This window comes from Stenella coeruleoalba, assembly GCF_951394435.1.
Source record: "Stenella coeruleoalba genome assembly, chromosome: 13".
Classification (NCBI taxonomy): domain Eukaryota; kingdom Metazoa; phylum Chordata; class Mammalia; order Artiodactyla; family Delphinidae; genus Stenella; species Stenella coeruleoalba.
The window spans coordinates 9,914,423-9,941,561 of NC_137159.1; the positions used below are offsets into that span (position 1 = coordinate 9,914,423).

General features: G+C 50.0%; 1 protein-coding gene across 1 annotated transcript; it reads left to right on the top strand.

Annotated features, from left to right (window-relative positions):
* Positions 1–202: 202 nt before the first annotated feature.
* SNRNP200 (small nuclear ribonucleoprotein U5 subunit 200) lies at positions 203–27,074 on the top strand. The gene is made up of 45 exons (XM_079940425.1): positions 203–381; positions 905–1,068; positions 2,520–2,691; positions 3,665–3,857; positions 4,916–4,971; positions 6,165–6,263; positions 6,670–6,822; positions 6,928–7,027; positions 7,191–7,327; positions 7,915–7,998; positions 8,090–8,263; positions 8,552–8,689; positions 8,919–9,074; positions 9,640–9,810; positions 11,284–11,477; positions 11,696–11,819; positions 12,816–12,965; positions 13,202–13,312; positions 13,871–14,002; positions 14,172–14,360; positions 14,719–14,916; positions 15,317–15,469; positions 15,582–15,662; positions 16,008–16,091; positions 16,745–16,851; positions 17,158–17,276; positions 17,565–17,719; positions 17,834–18,023; positions 18,189–18,362; positions 19,286–19,446; positions 19,757–19,984; positions 20,322–20,513; positions 20,604–20,782; positions 20,975–21,126; positions 21,967–22,075; positions 22,624–22,732; positions 23,244–23,433; positions 23,531–23,695; positions 23,929–24,050; positions 24,328–24,471; positions 24,559–24,735; positions 25,015–25,175; positions 25,258–25,339; positions 26,450–26,542; positions 26,640–27,074. The coding sequence occupies exons 1-45, from the start codon at positions 337–339 to the stop codon at positions 26,781–26,783; spliced, it is 6,411 nt and encodes a 2,136-aa protein (XP_079796551.1). The 5' UTR covers positions 203–336; the 3' UTR covers positions 26,784–27,074.
* The last annotated feature ends 65 nt before the right edge of the window (positions 27,075–27,139 follow it).

Below are 27,139 nucleotides of genomic sequence, written 5' to 3' on the forward strand. Positions count from 1 at the left end.
CGGGCTAAGCAGGCATAAGATGTGAGGAGTCCTGCGGGACGAAGGCCGGAACCCGAGATAGGGAGAGTACTGGTCCGGAACCGTCTTTCGAGAGTCCCGGGATTTGCCGGTCCCGCCCACCGAGCCCACACGGTCGCAGAAAACCGGAGCGCATACCCCGGAGATATGCCTCACCAGCACTTCCCGGCGCACGACCCGGAAGCGGAAGCGAGCCAGTCTCATTCTCCTTCCTGTGCGTCTTTCCTGCGTCAGGCGCGGCGGTAGAGGAGATCGGCGGCTGTCTGTAGCGTGTGGTGGGGGGAGCGGAGCTCTGAGACCCCCCCAGCGTCCGCCGCCATGGCGGATGTGACCGCTCGTAGCCTGCAGTACGAGTACAAGGCGGTGCGTGTGGGCTCGGCGGAGGGCTCTGGGCTGAGGAGGCCGGTGGGGAGCGGGAGGCTGAGGAAGGGAGTTTTACTCTGAAGGCCTACGGGAGAACCGCGAAAGCAGAGGGGAAATCAGGTTCAGGCGAAGGAGGGGGTACACGACGATATGAATAACCCCACTGGTGACTGGGGCGAGCGGGATGGGCTAAGAGCTCTGCTAGGAGTGTTTGTTCCCTGTCCCCTCGGCGCTGTTCCCGACCCCTTTCGTATGTCATCTCCAACGTGCCCGACAGTGTTCCCTGGGCGGAGTTATGAGCAGTGTTAGGAGCAAGGATTGTTCTAACGATATGATTGCCCTTCGCTCATGCGCAGTTATATGATGCGCTTCTTAAGGAAAACATCTTTTTATTCCGACTAGTGATTTTTGTCACTTCTTTGCCCCAAAGAAGATAACTTCCTTTGTCATCAGCTGGTATCCCTTTGGTACCGGCATTGGTCCTGCTCGTGTCAGAGTTTAGATAACACTGTGATCTTTTCAGAACTCGAATCTTGTCCTCCAAGCTGACCGCTCTCTCATTGACCGAACCCGCCGGGATGAACCCACAGGAGAGGTTCTGTCCCTGGTTGGGAAGCTCGAGGGCACCCGGATGGGAGATAAGGCTCAACGGACGAAACCACAGATGCAAGAGGAAAGAAGAGCCAAGTGAGTAGCAGGGGGAAAATGATTTTTCTTCAGACCCTAAGTCCATTTTCCCTTGGCATTTGAGCAGTGTTTTTTTTGCTGAATTGCTTGGTGCAAGTGAGATGTCAGTGACATTAAAACAATTCAGTAAAGATAAAAGCAGAACATAAGAATCGAAAGGTTCTTTGGCCTAAACAAGTGTATCTGAAGTGGAAAACAACTTTTAGATCTTTTTTCAGCATGTGTTTCTCATCCATAGAGAGATCTTAATTTTCTTCATGGTATTTTGAAAATTCTTGGTAAACTCTTTTTTTTATCTATTTTACATATAGTAGTTTGTATCTGTTAACCCCTTTTTTTTTTTTTTTTTGGCTGCGTTGGATCTTCATTGCTGCGCACGGGGGCTACTCTTTGTTGCGGTGCATGGGCTTCTCATTGCGGTGGCTTCTCTTGTTGCGGAGCACGGGCTCTAAGCGTGCGGGCTCAGTAGTTGTGGCTCACAGGCTCTAGAGCGCAAGCTCAGTAGTTGTGGCACGTGGACTCAGTAGTTGTGGCTCGCAGGAGAGCGCAGGCTCAGTAGTTGTGGCACACGGGCTTAGCTACTCTGCAGCATGTGGAATCTTCCCGGACCAGGGCTCGAACCCGTGTCCCCTGCATTGGCAGGCGGATTCTTAACCACTGTGCCACCCGGGAAGTCCTGTTAAACTCTTGTCTCAGTAACTCTTCTCACTCTTCTCTTTTATTACTAACTTACCACCCCTACTTCTTTTGTCTACTGTTGCCCACTTCCAGTTTTGTTGTTATAAACTACCATTCAAGCATGAAAGGCAGGTGTTTTGTTTTGCTTTTTTGTTGTTTTTTTACTTTTGCGGGGTGATATATTTCCAAACTTAAAAAAAATCATTGAACTTTATCGCACTGTTATCTTTCGACCCTCATCGTCTGTGTCTTCCTCTTCTCTCATGATGAAGTCTCAAAAATTCGTAGGCCCGGTTTTGATTAAAGCAGTTGTATTTGAAATGAGTTACGTATCATGGGTCCTCCACTTTGCGGAGTGTGACTTCTTTTCCAGGAATTGATGGCAGTAGATTCCTTTGGCGCTTCGGTTTTCTGGCTAGAAAAAGAAAATATGTCTGAGGGATAAAAAGCTAGTCAAAATCCAATCATATATTGTCATACAAAGTAGAAAGGGTTGTCTGTTTTAAATGAACGTGGAGGATGTCTCATTGTAACATCTAGTGCATCTAGTGAGAGAATGACAGAGTATTCCCTTTTTGTTACTGTGTTCCCATAAAGAAATACTCGTGCAAGTGACTAAGGCCAAATGGGAATCACTTGCTGAGGTACAGATTTGTGGTTTTATATTACCTGTGTGTCATGGAGCTGAGGGGAGGAGGGTGGGGTGGGCTTCTTTTAGTCTTGCCTTTGAGAGGGAAGGTTCTGCCCGTTCAACATCATACTCTGTCCATTAGGCGAAGAAAGCGTGATGAGGACCGGCATGACATCAACAAGATGAAGGGTTATACTCTGCTCTCGGAGGGCATTGATGAGATGGTGGGCATCATCTACAAGCCCAAAACTAAAGAGACCCGGGAGACCTACGAAGTGCTGCTCAGCTTCATCCAGGCTGCACTTGGGGACCAGGTGAGGCAGCCAGAGGGTGAAGCCATGTTTTTGGAGAGGGAGGAAGTCACACCTGGGAGGCACCAGAGGAACCTTGTCTGTGTATTTTCCTGTGTGGGCCATACCGATACGCAGAAGTGGCTCATACTTATAGAGCACTTACTTTATATGGGATAGCATTTTACACGTCTTCTCTCTTTCAGTTCTCATGTTAGCTCTATGACTAGGTGCTATTAATACTTACTTTCCATTCTACAGAAGAGAGGTGTGAGGCAAAGGATACTTAAGTAATCTTCCTAAGTCACAGAGTAGTGTTTGGCAGACCCAGGATGTAAGCCTGGGTAGTTTATATCCAGAATCTGTGCTCTTAGCATTATACATGTAATTAGATTAAGGACCTCTGTGAGTCTCTGAGAGACGCTGGTGAGGTGGCTGCTAGAGGAGGTGAGGGTAAAGAATCACCACAAGTTAGGCAGGCTAGGGCAGGACTGCAGAGCACCTCTCCCGTCGGGAGAAATGTGGCACACTGCTGTGGAAGCCGTGTCTGTCTTCCTAAGACCACTTACCTGATTTTTTGAAACAGATGAGTCTTCCTTCAATTGTGTGACCTTTCGTGGCAGTTTTTTTTTTCTTTTCCTTGCGGTACGCGGGCCTCTCACCGCTGCGGCCTCTCCCGCTGCGGAGCACAGGCCCTGGACACGCTGGCCCAGCGGCCGTGGCTCAGGGGCCCAGGCGCTCCGCGGCATGTGGGACCCTCCCAGACCGGGGCACGAACCCGCGTCCCCTGCATCGGCAGGCGGACTCTCAACCACTGCGCCCCCAGGGAAGCCCGATGTGGCATTTTTAAATTAACATTAGTGAAAATGGTGGGAACCTGGTATGCAGGTTTTAAAGAGATACAGCTCTTCACATCCTATTGTCACGTAAAGCTGGTCAGTGATGTTCTGTCTTTGTCTCGTTGTTCTAAATTTTTCTTTTTTTTTTTTTTTGCCAGCCACGTGATATCCTTTGTGGGGCAGCTGATGAAGTTCTAGCTGTTTTAAAGAATGAAAAGCTTCGGGACAAGGAAAGGAGAAAGGAGATTGATCTGCTGTTGGGTCAGACAGATGATACAAGATACCATGTGTTAGTGAACCTGGGTAAAAAGATCACAGACTATGGTGGAGACAAGGAAATCCAGAATATGGGTAAGTGAGCTGTTTGTGTCCTGACCATATGAACTGGGTGCTCGTTGACCCCTAATGTGATCTTCTAGCCTCAGCCATTAAAGTATCTGAAAGATGCTTTAAAAGGTTTCCAGGGCTTCCCTGGTGGCTCAGTGGTTGAGAGTCCGCCTGCCGATGCGGGGGACACAGGTTCGTGCCCCGGTCCGGGAAGATCCCACATGCCGCGGAGCGGCTGGGCCCGTGAGCCATGGCCGCTGAGCCTGCGTTTCCAGAGCCTGTGCTCCGCAACGGGAGAGGCCACAACAGTGAGAGGCCCGCGTACCGCAAAAAAAAAAAAAAAAAGTTTCCATAACCTATTTGGTGTTTTTGGAGGGGTTATGATTGATGGATGCCAGAATCCCTTGATTCCGGGAGCCATTTCTTATTCTGAGACCCTTTTATTGTATAGAACATGGGAGAAAACTTGGAGAGGGCCTGGGTGGAGGGTGGACAGGCAGAGCAGGGCCGTTTCTACGGCCGGCAGATTGGAGCAGGCCTTGCTGGTGGCAGCACAGAAGGCTCTCTTTTTTTTTTTTTTTGTAAATTTATTTTATTTATTTTTGGCTACGTTGGATGATCGTTGCCGTGCGTGGGCTTTCTCTGGTTGCATCGAGCGGGGGCTACTCTTCATTGCGGTGCGCGTGTTTCTCATTGCAATGGCTTCTCTTGTTGCGGAGCACGGGCTCTAGGCGCGTGGGCTTCGTTAGTTGTGGCACGTGGGCTCAGTAGTTGTGGCTCGTGAGCTCCAGAGATCAGGCTCAGTAGCTATGGCACATGGGCTTAGTTGCTCTGTTGCATGTGGGATCTTCCTGGACCAGGGATCAAACCCATGTCCCCTGCATTGGCAGGCGGATTCTTAACCACTGCACCACCAGGGAAGCCCCAGGCTCTCTTATGTTGATCATTTGTCTGTTAGTCCTTAGACCTTAGGTCTGTCTTGAGGAGAGGCAAGTCAGGCAGTTAGGGAGGAAATTAACTCCCTAGTGCCTCATTTTACTAACTGTTCCCTGTCCTCTTTTTCTAATCCCTCACTGTTTCAGATGACAACATTGATGAGACGTATGGTGTGAATGTACAGTTTGAGTCTGATGAGGAGGTAAGTGATAAGCAAACAGACCCAGTCTCGTCTTTTTTTTTTTTTTTTTAGTTGTTAAGGTGAGGGGACCACTTCTGATGTAAAGAAGTGCCCTAACTTAAGCCAGATAAGTTTTATGTGTTGTATTGGTGTCAAACTTGGGCATAAATATTATTTCGCTGAAAAATTGTTATGGTTATTTTTTGGCTTTATAAAGCAAATTTGAAGTTATAAATGTAAATTAATACAATAATTGAACATAAACCAAGTGGGTCAGGAAAAAGAAAGAAAAAAAGGTAAGTATAGTGTATACTTCATTTCGGGAATGTGTTGTCCCGTTTTACTGCATTTTAACCATACTGTGATAATTTTCCTCTTTCCAGTACTGTGTCCTACTGCCAATTTCAAAAAAAAAATGCACATTTGCCGCAGAGCATGGGCATATTTTGCACGTGGTTGTTTCAGTAACAGTTGCAGCAGCCACTGAGGTTTACCATCTAATTAGAATTTCTTGAATATAACTAATAGGAACAAGTGGGGCACTTGAAAAAATGTGCAGAGCTGCATTCGAGTTCTCATTGGGTGTGTTTGGCTTCCTGAAAGGTAGAACGCCAGCTTTGGGATATCATAAACTAGGACAGGAAGAAGGGGTAGCAAAGGAGAGTCAGGAGAGAGCAACAAACTGGGAGCCTAGAGGGCTGAATTTTGGTCCTGTATCGGACAGGTCGTTTTGCTTCAGTGTCTCCAGCTTTCAAACGATATGATTGAAGTAGATGACTGCTGAGCCCCTTCCTCCAGTAGAGTTAGTAGAATTTCTTAATTTTAAGTAGCAACAAACTAAACGAATGCTTTGCTCATAGCATTCATTCATTGAACAAATGCTTATTATTAAGGACCTGCTTTTAACATGACCCTGTGCTCAGTACATAGTACACCTGTAGGCAGGTATGTGCGTAAAGACAGTAGTGAGCAAGTGAAGTGTGGCCTCTACATTTCTGGTCACTGTGTGCTTTCCCAAGTGTGCTTCTGTATTGGTCCTTCTGGTAAATGTACTCTGGAATGAGGCTGACCCTGGTTCCAGTAAGTTGTTGGTTCCACCGCAGAAGCTTTTGCTCTAACCATGGATCTTATTTTAAGTGACTTGAGGGAGAGGTTCTGTGGTGATGCCAGGATCAGCTCCAGGTCACGAGTTGGGGTTGGGGCTGTTTCCACAGGAAGGTGATGAAGATGTGTACGGGGAGGTTCGAGAAGAGGCATCGGATGACGACATGGAAGGGGACGAGGCAGTGGTGCGCTGCACCCTCTCGGCTAATGTGAGTACAGCTTGCTCTTGCCCGCCCCTGCAGGGCAGGTTATTTCTGGGTGTAGCACTTCTTTCCCATACCTAGGTCCTGTCATGTATTATTTATTAAGCTACCTTTTCATAGGGTGAGCTGTGATAAACATTTCGTGTCTTGATTTTTCTTAAGGTTTCAGTCAGTCACCCTCTTTCTCAAAGGCATGTGTTGATGAAGTCTTGGTGGGTTTGGTGTGCTCATGAACTCAGTATAGCAGAGTCGTTATCCCCCCACCCCACCACCACCCCCCCGCCCCCACCGGAAAGTCCTCAGAAGAGGGTAGGCTGTGGGTGGGTGGCCTGCAGAGCTTTGTTGCTGGATGATAAGAAAGCACGTGGGGCAGATGGAGACACAGTGAGCTCAGTGCCTGGTTACTTTGTAGCTTGTGGCCTCAGGGGAACTGATGAGTTCCAAGAAGAAGGATTTGCACCCTCGGGATATTGATGCCTTTTGGCTCCAGCGGCAGCTCAGTCGCTTCTACGATGATGCCATTGTGTCGCAGAAGAAGGCAGATGAAGTCTTGGAGATTTTGAAGGTACAGCCGGGATAATGTTTTTGTGTTCCGTGTGTCTTAGCAGATGGGACAGTGTAGGAAGCAGATGGCTGTGTCCTTAATCGTGGTGTTATCTTCTCCCTGCAGACGGCCAGTGATGACCGGGAATGTGAGAACCAGCTGGTTCTGCTCCTTGGTTTCAACACTTTTGATTTTATTAAGGTGTTGCGGCAGCACAGGATGATGAGTGAGTATGTATGGAGAACGCTTTTGTGTCGTAGGTAGGTGTGCGGTAGAGGTTGTGTTGCTTTCATAGCCTCACCACTTGTTTCACGTATTTTTCTTTCTACCCCAGGGTTGAAGGTTGATTTTGTATCTCACCTTCCCTTTCTTCCTTTTGCTGTTGACAGTTTTATACTGTACCTTGCTGGCCAGTGCACAGAGTGAAGCTGAAAAGGAAAGGATCATGGGAAAGATGGAAGCTGACCCAGAGCTGTCCAAGTTCCTCTACCAGCTCCACGAAACGGAGAAGGAGGATCTGATCCGGGTAAGGGCTGGGTTGGTTTGTCTGTCTGACTCCTGAGCTAGAGTGTTTGCTTTGGAAAAGAGACACTAGTTAGAAGATTGCAGCAAAAAGATAAATTCCTGTTAAAGCAGGAAGTTGAAGAAGTGAATTATTTCTCCAGATTCTTTGAGTTTGGTCATTGGTACAGTGTGGAATCAACACCTTCACGCTGGTGTGGTCGAGAGACTGCTGACCTGCTGCTGTCGTCACCAGCACCTGGGCCCTTTGCTGCTTGTTCACACAATAAGTCATGGTGTCTGCTGGTAGTACAGGAATACAGTGCATGTTTGCTGAACACAGAACCCACACTCTGTCCCTTAAGGATAGCCCTTGATGCTGCATTGTTGAACGTCGACTTTTGAAATCCCAGGACCATGTATTGTCCCTTGAAAGTGGTTTGATTTCATCATTCTGGTGGTCCTCAACTGTCTGAACGTAAAGGGCCACCTTTCTGTTTCAGGACTTACTAGTCAGCACCTGTGAGTCAAGCTCAGCCAAGGGACTGGAAAGGACAAGAAGCTGGGATGGTGATGAATCGTTGCTATTCTTTCTGTCTTTCCGCATCACAGGAGGAGAGGTCCCGGAGAGAGCGAGTGCGTCAGTCCCGGATGGACACAGATCTGGAAACCATGGATCTGGACCAGGGTGGAGAGGTAGGTACCAAGGCCATTTCGAAGGCTGTGAGGGATGGAAACTCCTTTGCTCAGCTTGCTCACTTTATATTCTTGTTTTTCATACTCCCAGGCACTGGCTCCGCGACAGGTTCTGGACTTGGAGGACCTAGTTTTTACCCAGGGGAGCCACTTCATGGCCAACAAACGCTGTCAGCTTCCTGACGGATCCTTCCGTCGCCAGCGCAAGGGCTATGAAGAGGTGCATGTGCCTGCTCTGAAGCCCAAGCCCTTCGGCTCTGAAGAAGTGAGTGAATTGCTTTTCTAAGTTTTCTGCTCACTTCGCCTCCCTTCCAGTTCGGATTTCCACCCATTGACCACAGTGTGGCCTTGTCTCACAGATAGTTTATTCCAGAAGTGGACGCTGCTGCAGAGTTTTCCCGTTTTGATTTTGAGCCCTGGGGACAATACTGATCTCTCTGGTCTGGCCATTAGTGGAGCGTTATGCAGGGATGTTGCCGGGAAGTGCAGTCTCGCAAAACCACGGTCTGCTCAAGGGTGCTGCTAATGTGATGTGTGTGGCATTTTTTTCTAGCAACTTCTTCCAGTGGAGAAACTGCCCAAGTATGCCCAGGCTGGATTTGAGGGCTTCAAAACACTGAATCGGATCCAGAGTAAGCTCTACCGTGCTGCTCTGGAGACGGATGAGAATCTGCTGCTCTGCGCTCCTACCGTAAGCACTGCCCTGCCTGCTTTTTTCTCGTGGAATGCGGTGTATGTTTTAGGTGGCAATATAGTTCATCTCCATCCTTACCCCCTAATTCTTTATTCTTTGGTGGAGGAGATGTTAAATGGTAGGGTAAAATCCGCAGGACATGCTCTGTTTTGGTGATAAGCCCTTAGAAATTGGGGTAGTGAGCATAATGAGGTACACAGGTCTTCTTGTCCTTGACCTCTCATAGGGTGCTGGTAAGACCAACGTGGCCCTGATGTCTATGCTCCGAGAGATAGGGAAGCACATTAACATGGATGGCACTATCAACGTGGATGACTTCAAGATCATCTACATCGCCCCCATGCGGTCTTTGGTGCAGGAGATGGTGGGCAGTTTTGGAAAGGTAAGGGGATAGAACCTTCCTCCAGAAGATATTGGGGGACAGGCCTGGTGCTTCTCTGCTTCTTACATTAGGGCATTTCTGGAATGCCTTGTGTGGTGTTTTTTTCTCCTTCGAAGGTGGAACTTGACCCAAGTACAGAGTGTTTGTGAAAGGAGAAAGTCCTGGATCTCTTTTGGGCTTTTACAAGGGTTTACCATCTTTTTAATCTTCTCCTTAGCAATTTTCTGCAGTTGGTATCATTTGCATTATTGGAGTATTTATGAAACACTTACATGGGTGGTTGATAATAGATCTAGTGTTATTGCAGGTCTTTTGTCTGCAAGCTTCCATTTCCCCCTATTGTGTGCAGAGCTCCCAGCGAGCATTTTTCTGCTTCCTTACCCTGCGTGTAAACTTGGATTTGTTTTATAAATAAATGTTCATATGCTCAACCTCATACACTTGATATTTCCCTGAAGGGTTGATACCTACCTCCAGTACCCCACACTCAGACTTCACAGACAGAGAGTGTGGAGTCCAGGCCCCCTCCAAGCATTTTTGCCTGATGTGCCTTTCCTACACCCAGCGCCTGGCCACGTACGGCATCACTGTTGCAGAACTGACTGGAGACCACCAGCTGTGCAAGGAGGAGATCAGCGCCACTCAGATCATCGTCTGCACCCCTGAGAAGTGGGACATCATTACCCGCAAGGGTGGGGAGCGGACCTACACCCAGCTCGTGCGACTCATCATCCTGGTGAGTAGGGGGTCCTTGTGGGAACACAGAGCCCAGGCCTGGTTGAGGAGGGGTTGCTGGGTTTTAATGCTAAACTTTTCTTCAGTGCCTTTCCTCCAGTTACTGGCCTTCGTAATGGCAGCTGTTGTCCGCATTGCTCTTACTGCTAAATGAGAATCTGCACCGAATTGAAACACTTCCCAGTAGGTGCATGCTCTTTGCCATATCATTTATACTTTTTTTATGTCAAATATTTTGAAATAAATGTAAACAGACAATTGAAAAGACTATTGATACTTATGTCCTCCCAGAACATTAAAGGGCTTTATAAAGAATCCATTCTCAGAGAGAATGAGTAAGGAGTCAGGATATTGTGTCCTGTATACACAGAAGCCCCCAGGGAGGAATGACAGTCTGAGTGCGGTTTCTTTTGGTTGTCTGGGGAAGCAGAAAGGAGACCTTGCATGTTGATTTGCAGCATTCTAGAGCAGGGTTGGCAATCTGTGGCTACTGATTTTTGTTTTATTGGAACACAGCCATACCCATTTGCATATTGTTCACAGTTACTTTTGTGCTGCAGTGACAGAATTGAGTATTTGTAACAGAAACTGTATGGCCCACGAGCCTAAAATACTGACTCTCTGGCCTTCAAGAAAAAATTTGCTAGCCCCTGCTTAGAGTCTGCTACTCAAAGTCTTGTTAGAAATTCAGAGTCCTGGGACTTCCCTGGTGGCACAGTGGATAAGACTCCGTGCTCCCAATGCAGTGGGTCTGGGTTTGATCCTTGGTCAGAGAACTAGATCCCACATCCATGCCTCAACCAAGAGTCCGCATGCTGCAACTAAGAAGTCAGCATGCTGCAACTAAAGATTCCCACGTGCTGCAAGAAAGATCCTGCGTGCCACAACTAAGACCCAGCACAGCCAAAATAAATATTTTTTTTAAAAAGGAAAGAAATGCAGAGTCCCTGTCCCCACTCCCACTTGCCGAAATACAATCTGCATTTTAATAAGATCCCCTCCTGCCTTGTATGCCTGCTGCAATTTGAGAAGCACTGTCTTAGGCTATGTGGATCCTTCATTTGATGATTCAGAGTCTTCATTTGATACAATTCGTTCTTGGTAAAGATAACTGCCCAGAGGTAAAACCTTATTTGATATAAATATGGTCTGATCAGAAGCTTTATCTTTAGTAAAGGAATTTTCCTTTGAGTGGAGTTATGAATCATTTACCCGAAGTATCAGATTTTCTTACCGTAAAGCATTGTTTCACTGAACTGTAGCAAAGCAGCCCGTGGTTGGAGCATGTTATTTCCTGGGGTATTTCATGGTGAATATCATCTCATCCTTTGGGTTTCCCTGGCCTTGGGATCCTTTTTCTTGTCTTCTTTATTTGGCATATTAGGTGTATACCTACAAAATGGGAATACTCTTCAGGAAAGGGGGCCACATTTCTCTAGTCCTACAGGTAATTTGCTGCCCTCCCATTCCTTAGGATGAGATCCATCTTCTCCACGATGACAGAGGTCCTGTCTTAGAAGCGTTGGTGGCCAGGACCATCCGGAACATTGAGATGACCCAAGAGGATGTCCGACTCATCGGTCTTAGTGCCACCCTCCCCAACTATGAAGATGTGGCCACCTTTCTGCGTGTGGACCCTGCCAAGGGCCTCTTCTACTTCGACAACAGGTATAAGAAAAGACTGGGAGAAGTTTAACCAGGGTGACCTTCCTGCTGTCCTTCTTTTCCAAGGAGCTCTATTAGATTGGGTTTTAGAATGGCCTTTGGGTTTTGATGTGATACGAATCCAAAAAGAGGAATATTGCTCCCTGGCAGCGAAAAGGACTGTTTATTTCCTCAGTACTTTTGTCTCAGAAGCCTAATTTGTCGAACTGTTGAACTTCTAGCTTCCGCCCAGTGCCTCTAGAACAGACTTACGTGGGCATTACGGAGAAAAAAGCTATCAAGCGTTTCCAGATCATGAACGAAATTGTCTATGAGAAAATCATGGAACATGCTGGAAAAAATCAGGTCTGTCATGGTTTCTCATTATTCTTGAACTCTGTTCTTTTGAATTTTTGACTTACTGATAGCCAAGCAAGACTGACTAAGATAAAGAGAGAAGACACAAAACAAATCACCAGTACCAGAAACGAAATGGGGTATTACTACAGAATCTGTTACATTTGAAAGGGTAGTAAAGGAATACTGTGAACAACTTTACACATGGATTTGACAGCCTAAAGGAAATGGGCCTATTTCTCAAAAACAACCAACTACCAAAACAGCCTTGATGAAATAGATAATCTGAATTGTCCTGTAACCATTAAAGAAATTGAATTTGTAATTTAAAAACTCAAAAAGGAAATCACCAGGCACAAATAATTAATTTGTCTATCTACATTATCAAGGGTTCTTCCATAAAAGATTTGGGTGACTTATACTAAAAACATAGCAAAAATAAAGATAAAAATTAAAAACTAGTGAAAGGGCATTTTACTAGTAAGTATGATCTCATTTTTTAATGGAACATTGAATATTTTGCCTGATTAAAAAAACATAAGAATTTACATGAAGACACAAATCTTTTCTTGGCACTAAATACTTGGAGGACTTTATTTCCTACAAAATAGTGCCTGTCTCATATTGAGACTTACTTCCTAAGTCCATTTATAAAGGCCAGTGCCCGTTATTTTATATAACATTTTAGCAGCTGAGAATCTCATCAGGTACCTGAACACAAATTAATTGAGATTCCTGAATGTGCATTCATATTATATCTAAACTTGCTGTTAAAAGATGGGGTGCTAAGAGTTAGTTTAGTGTCCCAGTTACAGGACCCTCATCACTGTGCTTGGTAGGTTCGTTCGCTTAGGGTCTTGCGGGCACTGTTAGGCTTCTGAGCCAGACCTCAGTTTCTTGCCTGATCGTGGTGCAGCCTCTACTTCTGCTGCTGGTTCCTCAGGGGCGTGGGGGTGACTGTCAGAGTGTGTCTCTTGACTGTGGAAAACTGTGGCTTCTACTCAGGTGCTGGTGTTTGTCCACTCCCGGAAGGAGACTGGGAAGACGGCCAGGGCCATCCGGGACATGTGCCTGGAGAAGGACACGCTGGGTCTGTTTCTGAGAGAGGGCTCGGCCTCCACAGAAGTCCTTCGGACAGAAGCCGAGCAGTGCAAGGTGAGGCGAGACAGGCCCAGCTCTCTCATTCCTACATGGTAACTGGCTTAATCCGAGTTGTCCCAGTGGTCCTCCAGGAGTGTGAGGTGGTGCTCTTTCACATAGGGTGAGGTTTGATTGGCTGTGGATATGTGGATAGGTGAGGGGCAGAGTCTCAGCTGAAGAGATTTGCTTCGTCTCTGGGGGAGTTGCTTCAGGAAGGCTCACCTCATCACCTGTTCTCTTCTGTTTCCCAGAACCTGGAGCTGAAGGATCTCCTGCCCTATGGCTTTGCTATTCATCACGCGGGCATGACCAGAGTTGACCGGACACTCGTAGAGGATCTTTTTGCTGATAAACACATTCAGGTGAGGGTGGGCAAAACAGACGGAGAAGACGGGAAACATCGGAGGTTGTGCCGTATGTTTGTGCCTGGTACTTCGTTGATTCAGGCTCAGGTAAACCAGGTCGGAGGGTTGGGTAGGTACAGTCAGTGTAGTGTCATACCACCTCTCCCATCTCTTCACATCCTGCATGCGGGAAGATGAGTGAGTTCAGGAAAGCACCTGAGAAGCCCAGCAGAGCAAGCATGTTGGTGACTCCAGATATTGTCAGACATAGGTCAGGACCTTGTTCATTCCCTGTCTCAGGAGAGCCCATACTTTGACTTGTTTAGTAACCCTAAGTTGATTCATATAGGTCTGCATATCTGTCTCTTAAGTGTCTCTAGAACCTTGAAATGTTGATTCTCGAAGAGATGAGGAACCCAAGGACTCCTTTCCTCTTTATTCTGGTGTTACGTTGGAAAGTATGGGACCCACCTTGATGCTGCTAGAAGCTCTGAGGCCAGTTGCCTGGAGAAGTTGAGGATAGTAATCCATGGTGGTAACGTCCGTTTTCCTTATTACCTTGCCTTGCCTCTGTAGGTTTTAGTTTCCACGGCAACCCTGGCTTGGGGTGTGAATCTCCCCGCGCATACCGTCATCATCAAAGGCACCCAGGTGTACAGTCCAGAGAAGGGGCGCTGGACAGAGCTGGGGGCACTGGACATCCTGCAGGTATGGAGCTTTTGAGTTTATTCTCAGTGGGGAAAAGCATGCTGTGTTTTATACACAGGAGGTCCAAAAGATGGCAGATGGAAGGCGAGGTTCCATAATGTAGAAGCCTGGAATCAAACCCAGGAGCTCTGTGGCCATAGCCGTCTTGGTGGCTCTCTCTGACCTATAGATGCTGGGACGAGCAGGAAGACCTCAGTATGACACCAAGGGCGAAGGCATACTCATCACTTCTCATGGGGAGCTGCAGTACTACCTGTCCCTCCTCAATCAGCAGCTTCCTATTGAGAGCCAGATGGTATCAAAGCTGCCTGACATGCTCAACGCGGAAATCGTGCTGGGGAACGTCCAGAACGCAAAGGTAGGGGAGGGCTCTGTCCTTGGCGCCTCTTATCTTCTCCAGAGAGGCCAGGGTGCCAGGAGTGAGGTGGTCTCGGTCATTGTGCTGTGGGCCTCAGCACCGGGGTCCTCCAGCCCTGGGCCCCACGTCTCTCAGTGTAAGCAGGCTCTCAGCCTTCTTGGGTCTCTGGCTGACAATTTCCCTTGTTGCCAAAATCTTAGAAAGGACTCTGTTTTCTTAATAATGAAATATTATAAACGTTCACAAGACAGTATAATACGTATCGTCATAGTTGGGAATTAACATCTAAGTGCTCTGTGGGAGCTTTTCACTTGGACATCAGCTCTGCATGCTAAGGTCCATGATCTGTTTCTTATAGGATGCAGTGAACTGGCTGGGCTACGCCTACCTGTATATCCGAATGCTCCGATCCCCAACCCTCTATGGTATCTCTCATGATGACCTCAAGGGAGATCCCCTGCTGGACCAGCGCCGACTGGATCTGGTTCATACTGCTGCCTTGATGCTGGATAAGAACAATCTGGTCAAGTACGACAAGAAGACGGGCAACTTCCAGGTGAGTGGGCTGAGGGACAGAGGTCCCTGCAGAAGTTGTAGCCCCAGGAGACAATTTTTCAGATCACTGTCTTGATTCAAGTACTGCCTAATTGCCCACTGCTTGGAACAGCAGAAAAACAAGTGGCATTGGACTGTGCCCTTTGAACCTAGGAACTTCTAAAATAGTGTAAAACCTGACGGTGCTTCCTTTCCGTATCTTGAGCTGTGGCAGCTGATCTAGCTCTCTTGTCTGTGTGGGCATCAAGTCACACTATAGGTCAGTTTATTGGGCCATCCTTCCTGTGCTTGGGCCAGGCACTTGTATTGCTGTGTGTTCACTCAGTGGGCACCTCTTGTCCACAGTGAGAGGGTGCCGCTTGTTAATGATCAGCTTTGGATTGAGTCTTCCTTCTTTGTAGGTGACAGAACTCGGTCGTATAGCCAGCCACTACTACATCACCAATGATACGGTACAGACCTACAACCAGCTGCTAAAGCCCACCCTGAGTGAGATTGAGCTTTTCAGAGTCTTCTCCTTGTCCTCAGAGTTCAAGAACATCACTGTGAGAGAAGTGAGTCCACTCAGCGTGTTGGAACTGGAAGTTGGTACCCACTGCCACGTCACTGGTTGGTTCTCTCCTTGGCCTCCTGGCTTTTTCTTGACTTGTTTCCTTCTTGTGGCAGGAGGAGAAGCTGGAGCTGCAGAAGTTGCTGGAGAGGGTGCCCATCCCTGTAAAGGAGAGCATTGAGGAACCCAGTGCGAAGGTGAGCCCAGCTCCTCTCTGCTTGGGGTAAGGGTCAGGTGGTTTTCCTGATCTTCTAAAAGATGAACCTTAGAAAAGAATTTAAAAAATAAAAAGATAAAATAAATAAAAATAAAAGATGACCCTTGAGTTTGGGTTTGTTCTTGGTAATCTGCTCAGTTCTCCGAGTTTCTGCATCCTTCTCACATGTTCTTTTTTACATGGAGTAACAATTATTTAATGTCTGCAAATCAAGAGCTCTAGAAGGTCTTACCTGGCATGGTTGCCCAGAGGAGAAATGTATTCACTTTTTCGGATGGTTCAATCAGTGATCGGCCTCCTTCTGGCTGATTTTGCTTTTTTCCAGATCAATGTGCTTCTCCAAGCTTTCATCTCGCAACTGAAATTGGAGGGCTTTGCGTTGATGGCCGACATGGTATATGTTACCCAGGTGAGGGCAGGGTTGTGCCACCCCTGATAAGTTCCCATCCCGTGTTCTGTGTGTGTCTGGTAAAAAGTAGGCCTGACACTAGTGAGGGAGAAGGAATGCTGAGTTGTGCCCCAGGTGGCTTGTTGGCTGGTGCGCGTGTGGTACGGCCGCTCTGTTTTACTGATCTTGAGCACGTGGGAAGGTGAGGCCTTTACAGAGATGCTGGGGAGGCTCCATGTGGAGATCGCAAGACACGGTGTCTGCTTCCCTGTGGAGAGGGACTTCCCATTACGGCTGCTGGGCTCCTAAATACACCCAGAAATGGCAAAAGGCTTTAATAACTACTCTTTATCTTTTTCTCAGGGCAAGTCACTAACACCCTTACTCTTGCTAGGTCTCTAAATGCTAAATGAGTCAAAAGCCTTGTAAGACCAGGCAGTGAGTGGAAGGTTACAATGCTGGGCGCGGAGCTCTAGCTGCACTTCTCTGACTGTCCTGCGTCAGCCAGCGTCTGCTGGGGGTGGGGGTGGGTCATGACAGAGGGACTTGGGTTTTGAGTTGGTGTAGCTGGTCGTGTCAGAGCTTGAGGTAATTAAACCCTGTGTCGGGTGGCTGCATTATTAGGTCTGGGGACAGTGTGGACTTGACAGGGGGAATGCTTCATCTTTCCCCAGTCGGCTGGCCGGTTGATGCGTGCCATCTTTGAAATTGTCCTGAACCGAGGCTGGGCGCAGCTTACAGACAAGACCCTGAACCTCTGCAAGATGATTGACAAACGCATGTAAGGCCCAGTGAGCTGGAAGCTGGTCACAGGGTGGGGGTCCCCGGGCCGAGGGTGTGGTGGGAAAGCCTTAGAGCGCATCAGGTCTCGCCCTGATGTGTGAAATATGCAGCCGGGTGAAAGTTGAGAAGGGGGCAGGCCCTTTGGGGTGCAGCTGAGGAGTCGGGGACGGTGGCATAGTTGGAGATGTCTGTCTTCAGCATTCGTGTTCTGTGGGTCACAGCTCATCCGTTGGAAGCCGTGAGGAGGGCAGTTGGTTCCAGGCTCCGCACAAGGGACTGATAGCTCTGTTTCCTTCCTGGACAGGTGGCAGTCCATGTGTCCTCTGCGCCAGTTCCGGAAACTCCCTGAGGAAGTAGTGAAGAAGATCGAGAAGAAAAACTTCCCTTTTGAGCGTCTGTATGACCTGAATCACAATGAGATAGGTGCGTGGGAAGCCATCCTGCTCATCCGCACAGCTCAGATGTCTCCCTAAGCCTGCCTGCTTTCCAGTTCCTAGGCCTCGTGCCCTGACATCCTGCGCTCGCTTGTCTTGTCCCACTAGCAGTAGGCTTGCTCTTGGTCTCGGGGCTTTGAATCTTCTGGGCCCACTGAGAGTGGAGGGAAGAGCCTGCCCTTCTGGAGTGGAATCCGCCTGTTCCCCTTGGTGGCCCTCAGGGCTGCGTTTGCAGGCAGGCTGGGCTGCAGCCCCGTGCTCTCTTGTGTCCTCGTAGGGGAGCTTATCCGCATGCCCAAGATGGGGAAGACCATCCACAAATACGTCCACCTGTTCCCCAAGCTGGAGTTGTCGGTGCATCTGCAGCCTATCACGCGCTCCACGCTGAAGGTGGAGCTGACCATCACACCCGACTTCCAGTGGGATGAAAAGGTCAGGCTGTGTGAGGCGCAGGGGCCTGGTTTCAGAGGGGTCTTGAGGAGAACGGGATTGGAGGGCTGAGTTACCGCCAGCTCATGCTCCTGTCACTTATGCCCCTGTGGGCAGGTCCATGGTTCCTCAGAGGCGTTCTGGATTCTGGTGGAGGATGTGGACAGCGAGGTGATCCTGCACCACGAGTACTTCCTACTCAAGGCCAAGTATGCGCAGGACGAGCACCTCATTACGTTCTTCGTGCCTGTCTTTGAACCGCTGCCCCCTCAGTACTTCATCCGTGTGGTGTCTGACCGCTGGCTCTGTGAGTGCATCTCCTCTGCAGGGTCCCCTGGGCCAGGTCCTCCCGGGGCAGTTAGATGAGTGTCTTGCCCCTTGTACTGGGCCAGACTTGGTTGGGGAGAGTGCTGTGTATGCTGCCTTGGGGTTCCCAGTGTGCTGACTGCCCTTCCCGTTTCTTTTCTGGCAGCTTGTGAGACCCAACTGCCTGTCTCTTTCCGGCACCTGATCCTACCAGAGAAGTACCCACCCCCAACCGAGCTTCTGGACCTGCAGCCCTTGCCCGTGTCTGCCCTGAGAAACAGTGCCTTTGAGAGCCTTTACCAAGATAAATTTCCTTTCTTCAACCCCATCCAGACCCAGGGTAGGTGTTTCCATTTCCAGGCGGGCGGTTCCTTTGGAGGCCTTTTAAGGTCCCCGGGAGACAGGTAGGTTCTGCAGGAGGAGGGGGAGGAGGGCCCTCAGGTGCTTGGCAGGAGTGGGAGCTCATCAGTGCCAACTGTTGGAGCAGCCAGGACGTTTTCCGTTCTCAGAAGCCCTTGGTTACTATCAGATTTACTTCGCTTCTTTGCACGTCTCCCTGAGGAGGGTTGGTAGAGCACGTCTTACTATCACGGTGCACTGTCATTTCTCAGGCTCAGGAGGCTCCAGTATTGAACCAGAGTGTGCAGCGTTGACCGAGGCCTCCTCTGCCTTCATTGCTGTAAATGACAGCTGTGTTCGCAGAGCACGCCCCATGTTCTAAGTACTCTGGGCTGGGTGCACCCCAAGTGTTTTCTCTTTCATTCTTTCCACAATCCTGTTTGAGATATGTTCTACAGATGAGGAAACCGAGGCAGGGAGAGGCACCCCAATTGAACCAGCTAATAAATAGTAGAACTTGATTTTAACCCAGTCTGGATGCCAGGGCTTACGTATTAGGCTTTTTACCTTCTCTGTGTGCTTGACTCTTTCCAGGAAACAGAGGAGAGGGTTGGAGGGGCAGAGGAGGGGAGGCAGTTCCCCTTGGTTCGGCATCCTGTCCCTGAGAAGCAAGGAGGGAGCCCTGACCTCCTTTGCTTCTGTTGTCCTCCCGCAAATCTCCAGGGGCCCTGAACTCTTGATCTTGGTCCCCTCTCCTCCTCTTGTGTGGGAAGGAGCAGATGAAGGGGAGAGATGTCGCAGGCCCAACTGCAGCTGGGGGCCGTGTGCCATCACCTCTCATGGTTGCCATTCTGGGCTGACTGGCTGAGTTTCCTGTGCGTCCGAGTCTCTCCGTGTTCACGCTGCCTTTCTGTCGCTTCTCAGTGTTTAACACCGTGTACAACAGCGATGACAACGTGTTTGTGGGGGCCCCCACGGGCAGCGGGAAGACCATCTGTGCGGAGTTCGCCATCCTGCGGATGCTGCTGCAGAACTCGGAGGGGCGCTGTGTCTACATCACCCCCATGGAGGCTCTGGCAGAGCAGGTGTGTCACGTGTGAATTTTCCCAGAAACCGTTTTCATCTCTGAGTCCACATCAAGGTTTTCTGAGCCCTGAAATTTGCAGAGCCAACTGGGGCAAGACTGTTTGCCTGCTGGTGGCCATTTCCGCAGTCGTATACTAAAGGGAAGCTCTCCGGTCACTTATAGGTTGGTGTGTGATTATGAAGTATTTAGCTTGAGATCTCCAGGGCGACAGGCCTCTGTGTTTGGCTTCCCATGTTTTTCTCATAATTCATGAACTGAAGCCTGACGTGGCCTGATGTTTTTCTGCCCTCCCGCTGCCCGCCTGCCAGGTGTACATGGACTGGTACGAGAAGTTCCAGGATAGGCTCAACAAGAAGGTGGTGCTCCTGACGGGGGAGACCAGCACGGACCTGAAGCTTCTGGGCAAAGGCAACATCATCATCAGCACCCCCGAGAAGTGGGACATCCTTTCCCGGCGGTGGAAGCAGCGCAAGAATGTCCAGAACATCAACCTCTTCGTGGTGGATGAGGTCCACCTTATCGGGGGCGAGAATGGGGTATGGCTTGACCTTGCAGCATAGGAGCGGGGCTGGGACCAGCAGAGTAGCCTTGGCCTTGGGCCTTAGGTGAGGGCCAGAGACTAGGGCTTCTCCCAAGAGGATTCTGCCCATCACCTTATTCTGAAAGGATGATCTGAGACTTTTCTGTAGTTTCCTTGGAGAGTACCATTGCTTAGTGGAGATTGGCTGCGGAGGAGGTGGACCCAAAGACGGGAGAGCCCCTAATCACAAGGAAGAGTTAGGAGATCATCTCGAGGTTGTTGGGCTCCACACGAAGGTAGCTCAGGGCTGAGGATGGAGCGCCGGGCCTGCAGTGACTCCCACCCCTTTTCAGCCCGTGCTGGAGGTGATCTGCTCCCGGATGCGCTACATCTCCTCCCAGATCGAGAGGCCCATTCGCATCGTGGCCCTCAGCTCCTCGCTCTCGAACGCAAAGGACGTGGCCCACTGGCTGGGGTGCAGCGCCACCTCCACCTTCAACTTCCACCCGAACGTGCGCCCCGTGCCCTTGGAGCTGCACATCCAGGTGGGACCCGCTCTTCCCGTTCCCACGTGGCCTCATGACGTCCTGGGCTCCCTGGGTTTGTAACCTCCTTTCTTCCTCCTCGGTCTCCAGGGCTTCAACATTAGCCACACGCAGACTCGCCTGCTGTCCATGGCCAAGCCTGTGTACCACGCCATCACCAAGCACTCGCCCAAGAAGCCCGTCATTGTCTTCGTTCCATCTCGCAAGCAGACGCGCCTCACCGCCATCGACATCCTCACCACGTGTGCGGCTGACATCCAGCGGCAGAGGTGGGCAGGGCCTGGCTCCTGGGGGCCCGTGGGGAGGTGAGGGTTGGCTCAAGTGAGACCGGCCTCCTGCCGGGTGTTCTGTTCACAAGGGTGGGGTGGCCCCCGCCTGGCTCGGGACTGGGCGGCGCACAGCTGGAGGGGTCTCTGGGGGGTGGAAGCGCTCCGGGCTGAGTCAGTGCTCATGCCGCCCAGGTTCCTGCACTGCACGGAGAAGGACCTGATCCCCTACCTGGAGAAGCTGAGTGACAGCACGCTCAAGGAGACGCTGCTAAACGGGGTGGGCTACCTGCACGAGGGGCTCAGCCCCATGGAGCGGCGCCTGGTGGAGCAGCTCTTCAGCTCAGGTAGAGAGCAAGCCTTGAGGCGCAGAGTGAGACTAGATCCAGAGGTGTCACGGGGGCGTGTGTTGAACTTCTGGGCGTGGGTGATATTTCTTTACAGCACATTGGTCATTTTCAAAATATTGATACTTACCAGATTATTTTGTCTGTTACCTCATTTGATTTCAGTACCCTTGTGGTGAAGGTGGGACAGATATTACCCCTACTTTCTAGATAAGAAAGCAGGCAGGCACATAAGGTTGTGCTCTTTCAGAACCTGGTTTTTCAGACCAGGACATTTGGCCACTAGACCTGGTTTTCTACGGATTCCAGGCTCAGCAAAGTGTTTGGGCCCCTGTTTCCCTTGGGTGGCTGTGTGCCTCTGTCCCTTGTTGACGTCAGGCATTTCACGCAGAGTATTATTTTGACAGTGCTTAGTGGAGCTGCAGTGGAGATGCTCCTGCCAGAATCATTACTGTCACCCTTTGACCCCTGAATCTGTCTGGTTTGTGGCACCTTCAGAGCTCGATTTTGCTACCATGTACTGAGCCAGCCCGTGGCTGAGTCAGCCTTAGCACTTTCCAGCCAGCAAGGCCCATCTGTCAGGCAGGAGTGTGAGCCTAGCTTTCCCTGGGCTTGGGATTCTGTTCCAGGATTACCTCGTTTCCTCCAGGGTAGCCCCCCCAGCAGAGCAACAGTGACATAGAGCCACCTCCTGTAGTACCGAGTTAGCCCCTTAGTCATTAAACCTTTGCTCTGAGTTCTGAAATGTAGCACAAGATAAGCCACTACCTGCCCAGGAGGCAGCACGTCCTGCCTCAGCCAGGGAGCCCTGTGCTTAGTCTCCTCCCTTCTGCTGCTCAGGGGCTATCCAGGTGGTGGTGGCTTCTCGGAGTCTCTGCTGGGGCATGAATGTGGCCGCCCACCTGGTGATCATCATGGATACCCAGTACTACAACGGCAAGATCCACGCGTGAGTACAGCCGTGCACTTGCTCTGTGTTAGCGGGACCTTCCTTCCTAAGATGAACGTAATACCTGCAAATCCAGAAGTTCACTATTGTGAAGAAAAGATGTTAGGGAAATAAACAGCTAGCCGAGATTCCACCCCAGCCAGGGTTTTATTTATATGGACTTATTTTTAATGTCTGAACTTGCTTCTAGATTTGGATTTGAGTCGGGTGACTTCATTACTTATGAACTATATAGCTGTAAAGTTTCGAAGCCTGCCTTACATATTAGATCCTTTAATGGGGAGTTATTTGGCTGTTGGCATCAGATGGGTTAATAGCTTTGGTTCAAGGACACTGAGCAACAAAGTAATGACTCTTACACTTGAAAACTAAAGTGATGTATAGATGATACGTGAAACTAGTGCCTGAGCGTGGGAACTCGTAAACAGAGTTTTGCTGTGATTGGCCCACGTCTCCCCGTGTTTGCCCTTTATTCTTTGACATTTAGGGAGTCAGCTTCCTGAGTGTCTGTTGCTGTGGCTTTGCCTCCTCTCCCTTCCTGTCTCTAGGTACGTGGATTACCCCATCTACGACGTGCTGCAGATGGTGGGACACGCCAACCGCCCTTTGCAGGATGACGAGGGGCGCTGCGTCATCATGTGCCAGGGCTCCAAAAAGGTCAGCCTGGGCCTCTTGCACTGTCTTTTGATCCTGGGCCTCAGAACAGATTCTTTAGTTTCTCTTTCGATAGATGTGTTTACTTATTTTTTTACATTCTGTCTGTCAACTTCTGCCTCTTTTATCTTCCATGTTGCTTTTGTAACAAGCCTCTTGGCTGCGTAGAATTTTGTAGCCTTTGGTTTTTGCTACTGCTGTTGACTCTGTGTGTTGACGTCTTCTCGCTCTGGCTGGTTCCATCTTCCCTCATGCTTTGCTCAGCATGTGGGACTTGGGGTACCCCCTGTCTCTGCTGTAGAAATAACCAGTGATGCCAGTGGGAACAGGCATACACACCCAACTCTCCAGGTCCAGACCCAGCTCACCTTGTCTGTGCAACTGGTTTCTTCTATTTTGATTAGCTGTGTCTGTCTGTCACATAGGGGCCGCGTTTTCCCTTGGCTTTTTTTTCCCCTTGATCTATCTCTGTGACCATATTGTCATTGACTCTCTATTATCTTCTTTCCCATAGGATTTCTTCAAAAAGTTCTTATATGAGCCTTTGCCAGTAGAGTCTCACCTGGACCACTGTATGCATGACCACTTCAATGCTGAGATTGTCACCAAGACCATTGAGAACAAGCAGGACGCCGTGGACTACCTCACCTGGACCTTTCTGTACCGCCGCATGACACAGAACCCCAATTATTACAACCTGCAGGGTCAGTGGCTTTGGAACATAACCTTATCCTTTTGCGGTTTTCACAGCCCTTGCTCGCCATCTCCCTGTGACTCCCCACTTGGCTGTCACCTTCACAGGCATCTCCCATCGTCACCTGTCTGACCACTTGTCGGAGCTCGTGGAACAAACCCTGAGTGACCTGGAGCAGTCCAAGTGCATCAGCATTGAGGACGAGATGGACGTGGCGCCTCTGAACCTGGGCATGATCGCTGCCTACTATTACATCAACTACACCACCATTGGTGAGGGCCAGCAGGGGCTGGGTCTGTGCAGAGCCTGAGCTAGAGGGATCTCAGGCAGGGTCTGCAGCCCATGGTGGATGAGAGATGATGATGCTTCCAGTGCCCCATCCGGTGTTTTTCGGAGGCACGCATCACAGGGTGGAGCTGGGGTAGCCCAGGAGTTAACTCTCTCCTCTCTGCTCCTTTTCTGCCTGCTTTGACTGCTCTCAAATCTCCTTCCCTACCTCTCTCAGAGCTCTTCAGCATGTCCCTGAATGCCAAGACCAAGGTGCGAGGGCTTATTGAGATCATCTCGAATGCGGCCGAGTATGAGAACATTCCCATCCGGCACCATGAAGACAACCTCCTGCGGCAGGTGAGGGCACCTCAGCTTCAGGAGAACTTCCTCGGAGCTGAAACTTGGCCCGTGTGCCCAGAGCACGCGATGCCCGGTCACCACAGGAAGACACCGACCCCTCCTGCCCCGACGTCCCTCACGCACCTCCACACGTCTCAGCCCCACCCCACCCCCCAGGCACCCAGCCACCCCTCTGAGTCTTGAAGGGTTGTGAGACTGGGATAGGTGCTGCCTGAGAATAGGTCTCAGGTAGGGTCACCTCTTCATCATCGGCTCTTTTTCTTCCACTTTCCAGTTGGCCCAGAAGGTCCCCCACAAGTTGAATAACCCTAAGTTCAATGACCCGCACGTCAAGACCAACCTGCTTCTGCAGGCTCACCTGTCCCGCATGCAGCTGAGTGCTGAGCTGCAGTCGGATACAGAGGAGATCCTTAGCAAGGTATCGAGGGGGGCGGGGGGAAGCCCGTGTGGCCTGTGAAGCAGCAGTTCCAACCCTGCCTGCTCTTGCTCTCCTGTCCCTGTTCAGGCCATCCGGCTCATCCAGGCCTGTGTGGATGTCCTCTCCAGCAACGGGTGGCTCAGCCCAGCTCTGGCAGCCATGGAGCTGGCCCAGATGGTCACCCAAGCTATGTGGTCCAAGGACTCATACCTGAAACAGCTGCCACACTTCACCTCAGAGCACATCAAACGTTGCACAGACAAGGTGAGCCGGGCCTGGACCCGGGTGGCTGAGGCTGGGAGCCGAGCGTCTTGCACTGGGGGCGGTTGTGGAGGGGAGCCTTCTCATTCTGGCCTCTCTGGAGGTGTTAGCCGTGGAGCTGCTAGAGAGCCTGACGGTTGTGGGCCATGTTCTTTCTGAAGCCGTGTCTTCTTTAGATGATCTGATGGCTTAGGAAGTAAAAGTAGCCGCTCTTTGGAGCCACTTTCCTCTGCTGCTAGTGTGCATTCTCTCTTCTTCCCTGACCTCTGACACCCACTGCAGGGGGTGGAGAGTGTTTTTGACATCATGGAGATGGAGGATGAAGAGCGCAACGCATTGCTTCAGCTGTCCGATAGCCAGATCGCAGACGTGGCCCGCTTCTGTAACCGCTACCCCAACATCGAGCTGTCCTACGAGGTGGTGGACAAGGACAGCATCCGCAGGTGAGCCAGAGAGGGCCAGGTGCCCCACCCCGGGTCCTTGCTGGGCACAGCTGTGACGTGCAACCTGCGTTTCTCCCTACAGTGGCGGGCCGGTTGTGGTGCTGGTGCAGCTGGAGCGAGAGGAGGAAGTCACAGGCCCCGTGATTGCGCCTCTCTTCCCACAGGTGCGTCCTGGGCGTGGCTTCCCAGGGGTCCACTTGAGGCCCTACTGACTGGCTAGAGGCTGGGCTATAAGGGTGCATAGTCACTGAGGGAGGAAATTTAGAGTAATAATGAAGCCACAAGCCTGAGGATTAGTCTTGGGGCCATGGGTGTTTTCTGTGGGAGTTTTTGGTGGTGTTTTGCTTTAAGGCAATTTAGGTGACTGGTCGTTATTGAACGCCCCAGTCGCGCAGTTGTTGAGGTCCGTGGCTGTGAAGCAGCATTTATCCTTAACTCTAAATGGCTCCAGGGGGACTTCCCTGGCGGTCCAGTGGTTAAGACTCTCTGCTACCAATGCAGGGGGCGGGCACGGGTTTGATCCCTGGTTGGGGAACTAAGATCCCACGTGTCACTTGGCCAAAAAAAAAACCAAGGTCTCCAGGACAGTTGGGCTTTTCTAGTTGGTGTTTCTTCGCTCTCGTTTCTCACAGCTACTTACTCTGCTTCCAGTGCTTGGTTCTTTACCACCAAAAAGGAAATCTGATCCCTTATATGGGAGAATAATTGAAGGCTGAAAGGAGAAACCAGATACACTGTAATGTTTTAAGTTTACGAACTATTCGTTTAATAGGCTCTGAGGAAAGAGTGCTTTAAAGTGGAATGCTTGGGTTTTCTGACAGTGGAGCGGCCAGCAGAGGGGGATTCCTGGTAGATACAAGGCCTACTTTGGATCCTCTCTGCTGGCAGGCTCACCTCCATGTTAATGTGTTTTTCTCCTCCGGCATATATGCCTTTTATTTAAAAGGGTCTCTGGGGAACTCAAAGCTGCGAGGCCCCAAAGACTAGATGTCTAATAGTGGAATCTTGGATTTAGTGTCAGGTACTAAATGGGAGAAGGTACTTTGGGACAAGGAAATGAGGCAGAACCAACAAATGAGTTCATCTGCCTACTTAAAGATTCATGTGAGACACCTCAGGCAGTTTAAAATCTTAGGTATATCCAATTGTAGTTTGGGAAGAAGTTTTAGAAAGCTTTCTTTCTGGTTTCTGGTTTCTTACTTTTGTAACTTTTCTCTTGGTGTCATGATCATCAAATTTTATGTGCTGACTTTGTTGGCTTTTGGGCACTACAGAAACGTGAAGAGGGCTGGTGGGTAGTGATCGGAGATGCCAAGTCGAACAGCCTCATTTCCATCAAGAGGCTGACCCTGCAGCAGAAGGCCAAGGTGAGTGTGTCCGTGGCCCCCGTGTGCTGTGAGATGGGGCAGGCTGAGAGCTCTTCCTGTGTCTGAGCTGGCCCTGAGTTTTGCCTGCTCTCTCCAGGTGAAGCTCGACTTTGTGGCCCCGGCCACTGGTGCCCACAACTACACTCTGTACTTCATGAGCGACGCTTACATGGGATGTGACCAGGAGTACAAATTCAGCGTGGATGTGAAAGAAGCTGAGACAGACAGTGACTCAGACTGAGTCCAGAGGCCTTTGCTCTTGCACAGAGAGAAGAGTTGAACCTGAGTTTGGTACATGTACGCTGTCATGGGACCTCAGTCTTGGAGGCCCGGTCTGTCTGTGTGAGGTCTGGCCAGCCAGTGCCGCCGTGGTCCCAGCCCACCCTACTACTTTCCCCTCCGGCTCCCTTGCCATCCAAACTTCGGATCTAGTGTCTGCAGGTGTCAAGCATAAACTGTGTACACCATTTTTAGGCATGTTCTTTGCAGTTCCTTTTGAGTAACACATTCTAATAAAATGATTTGGAGAAACCATTTGTCTTTGCAGTGATTCCAGATTAAAAGTTTCCTTTCTCGGACTTCCCTGGTGATACATTG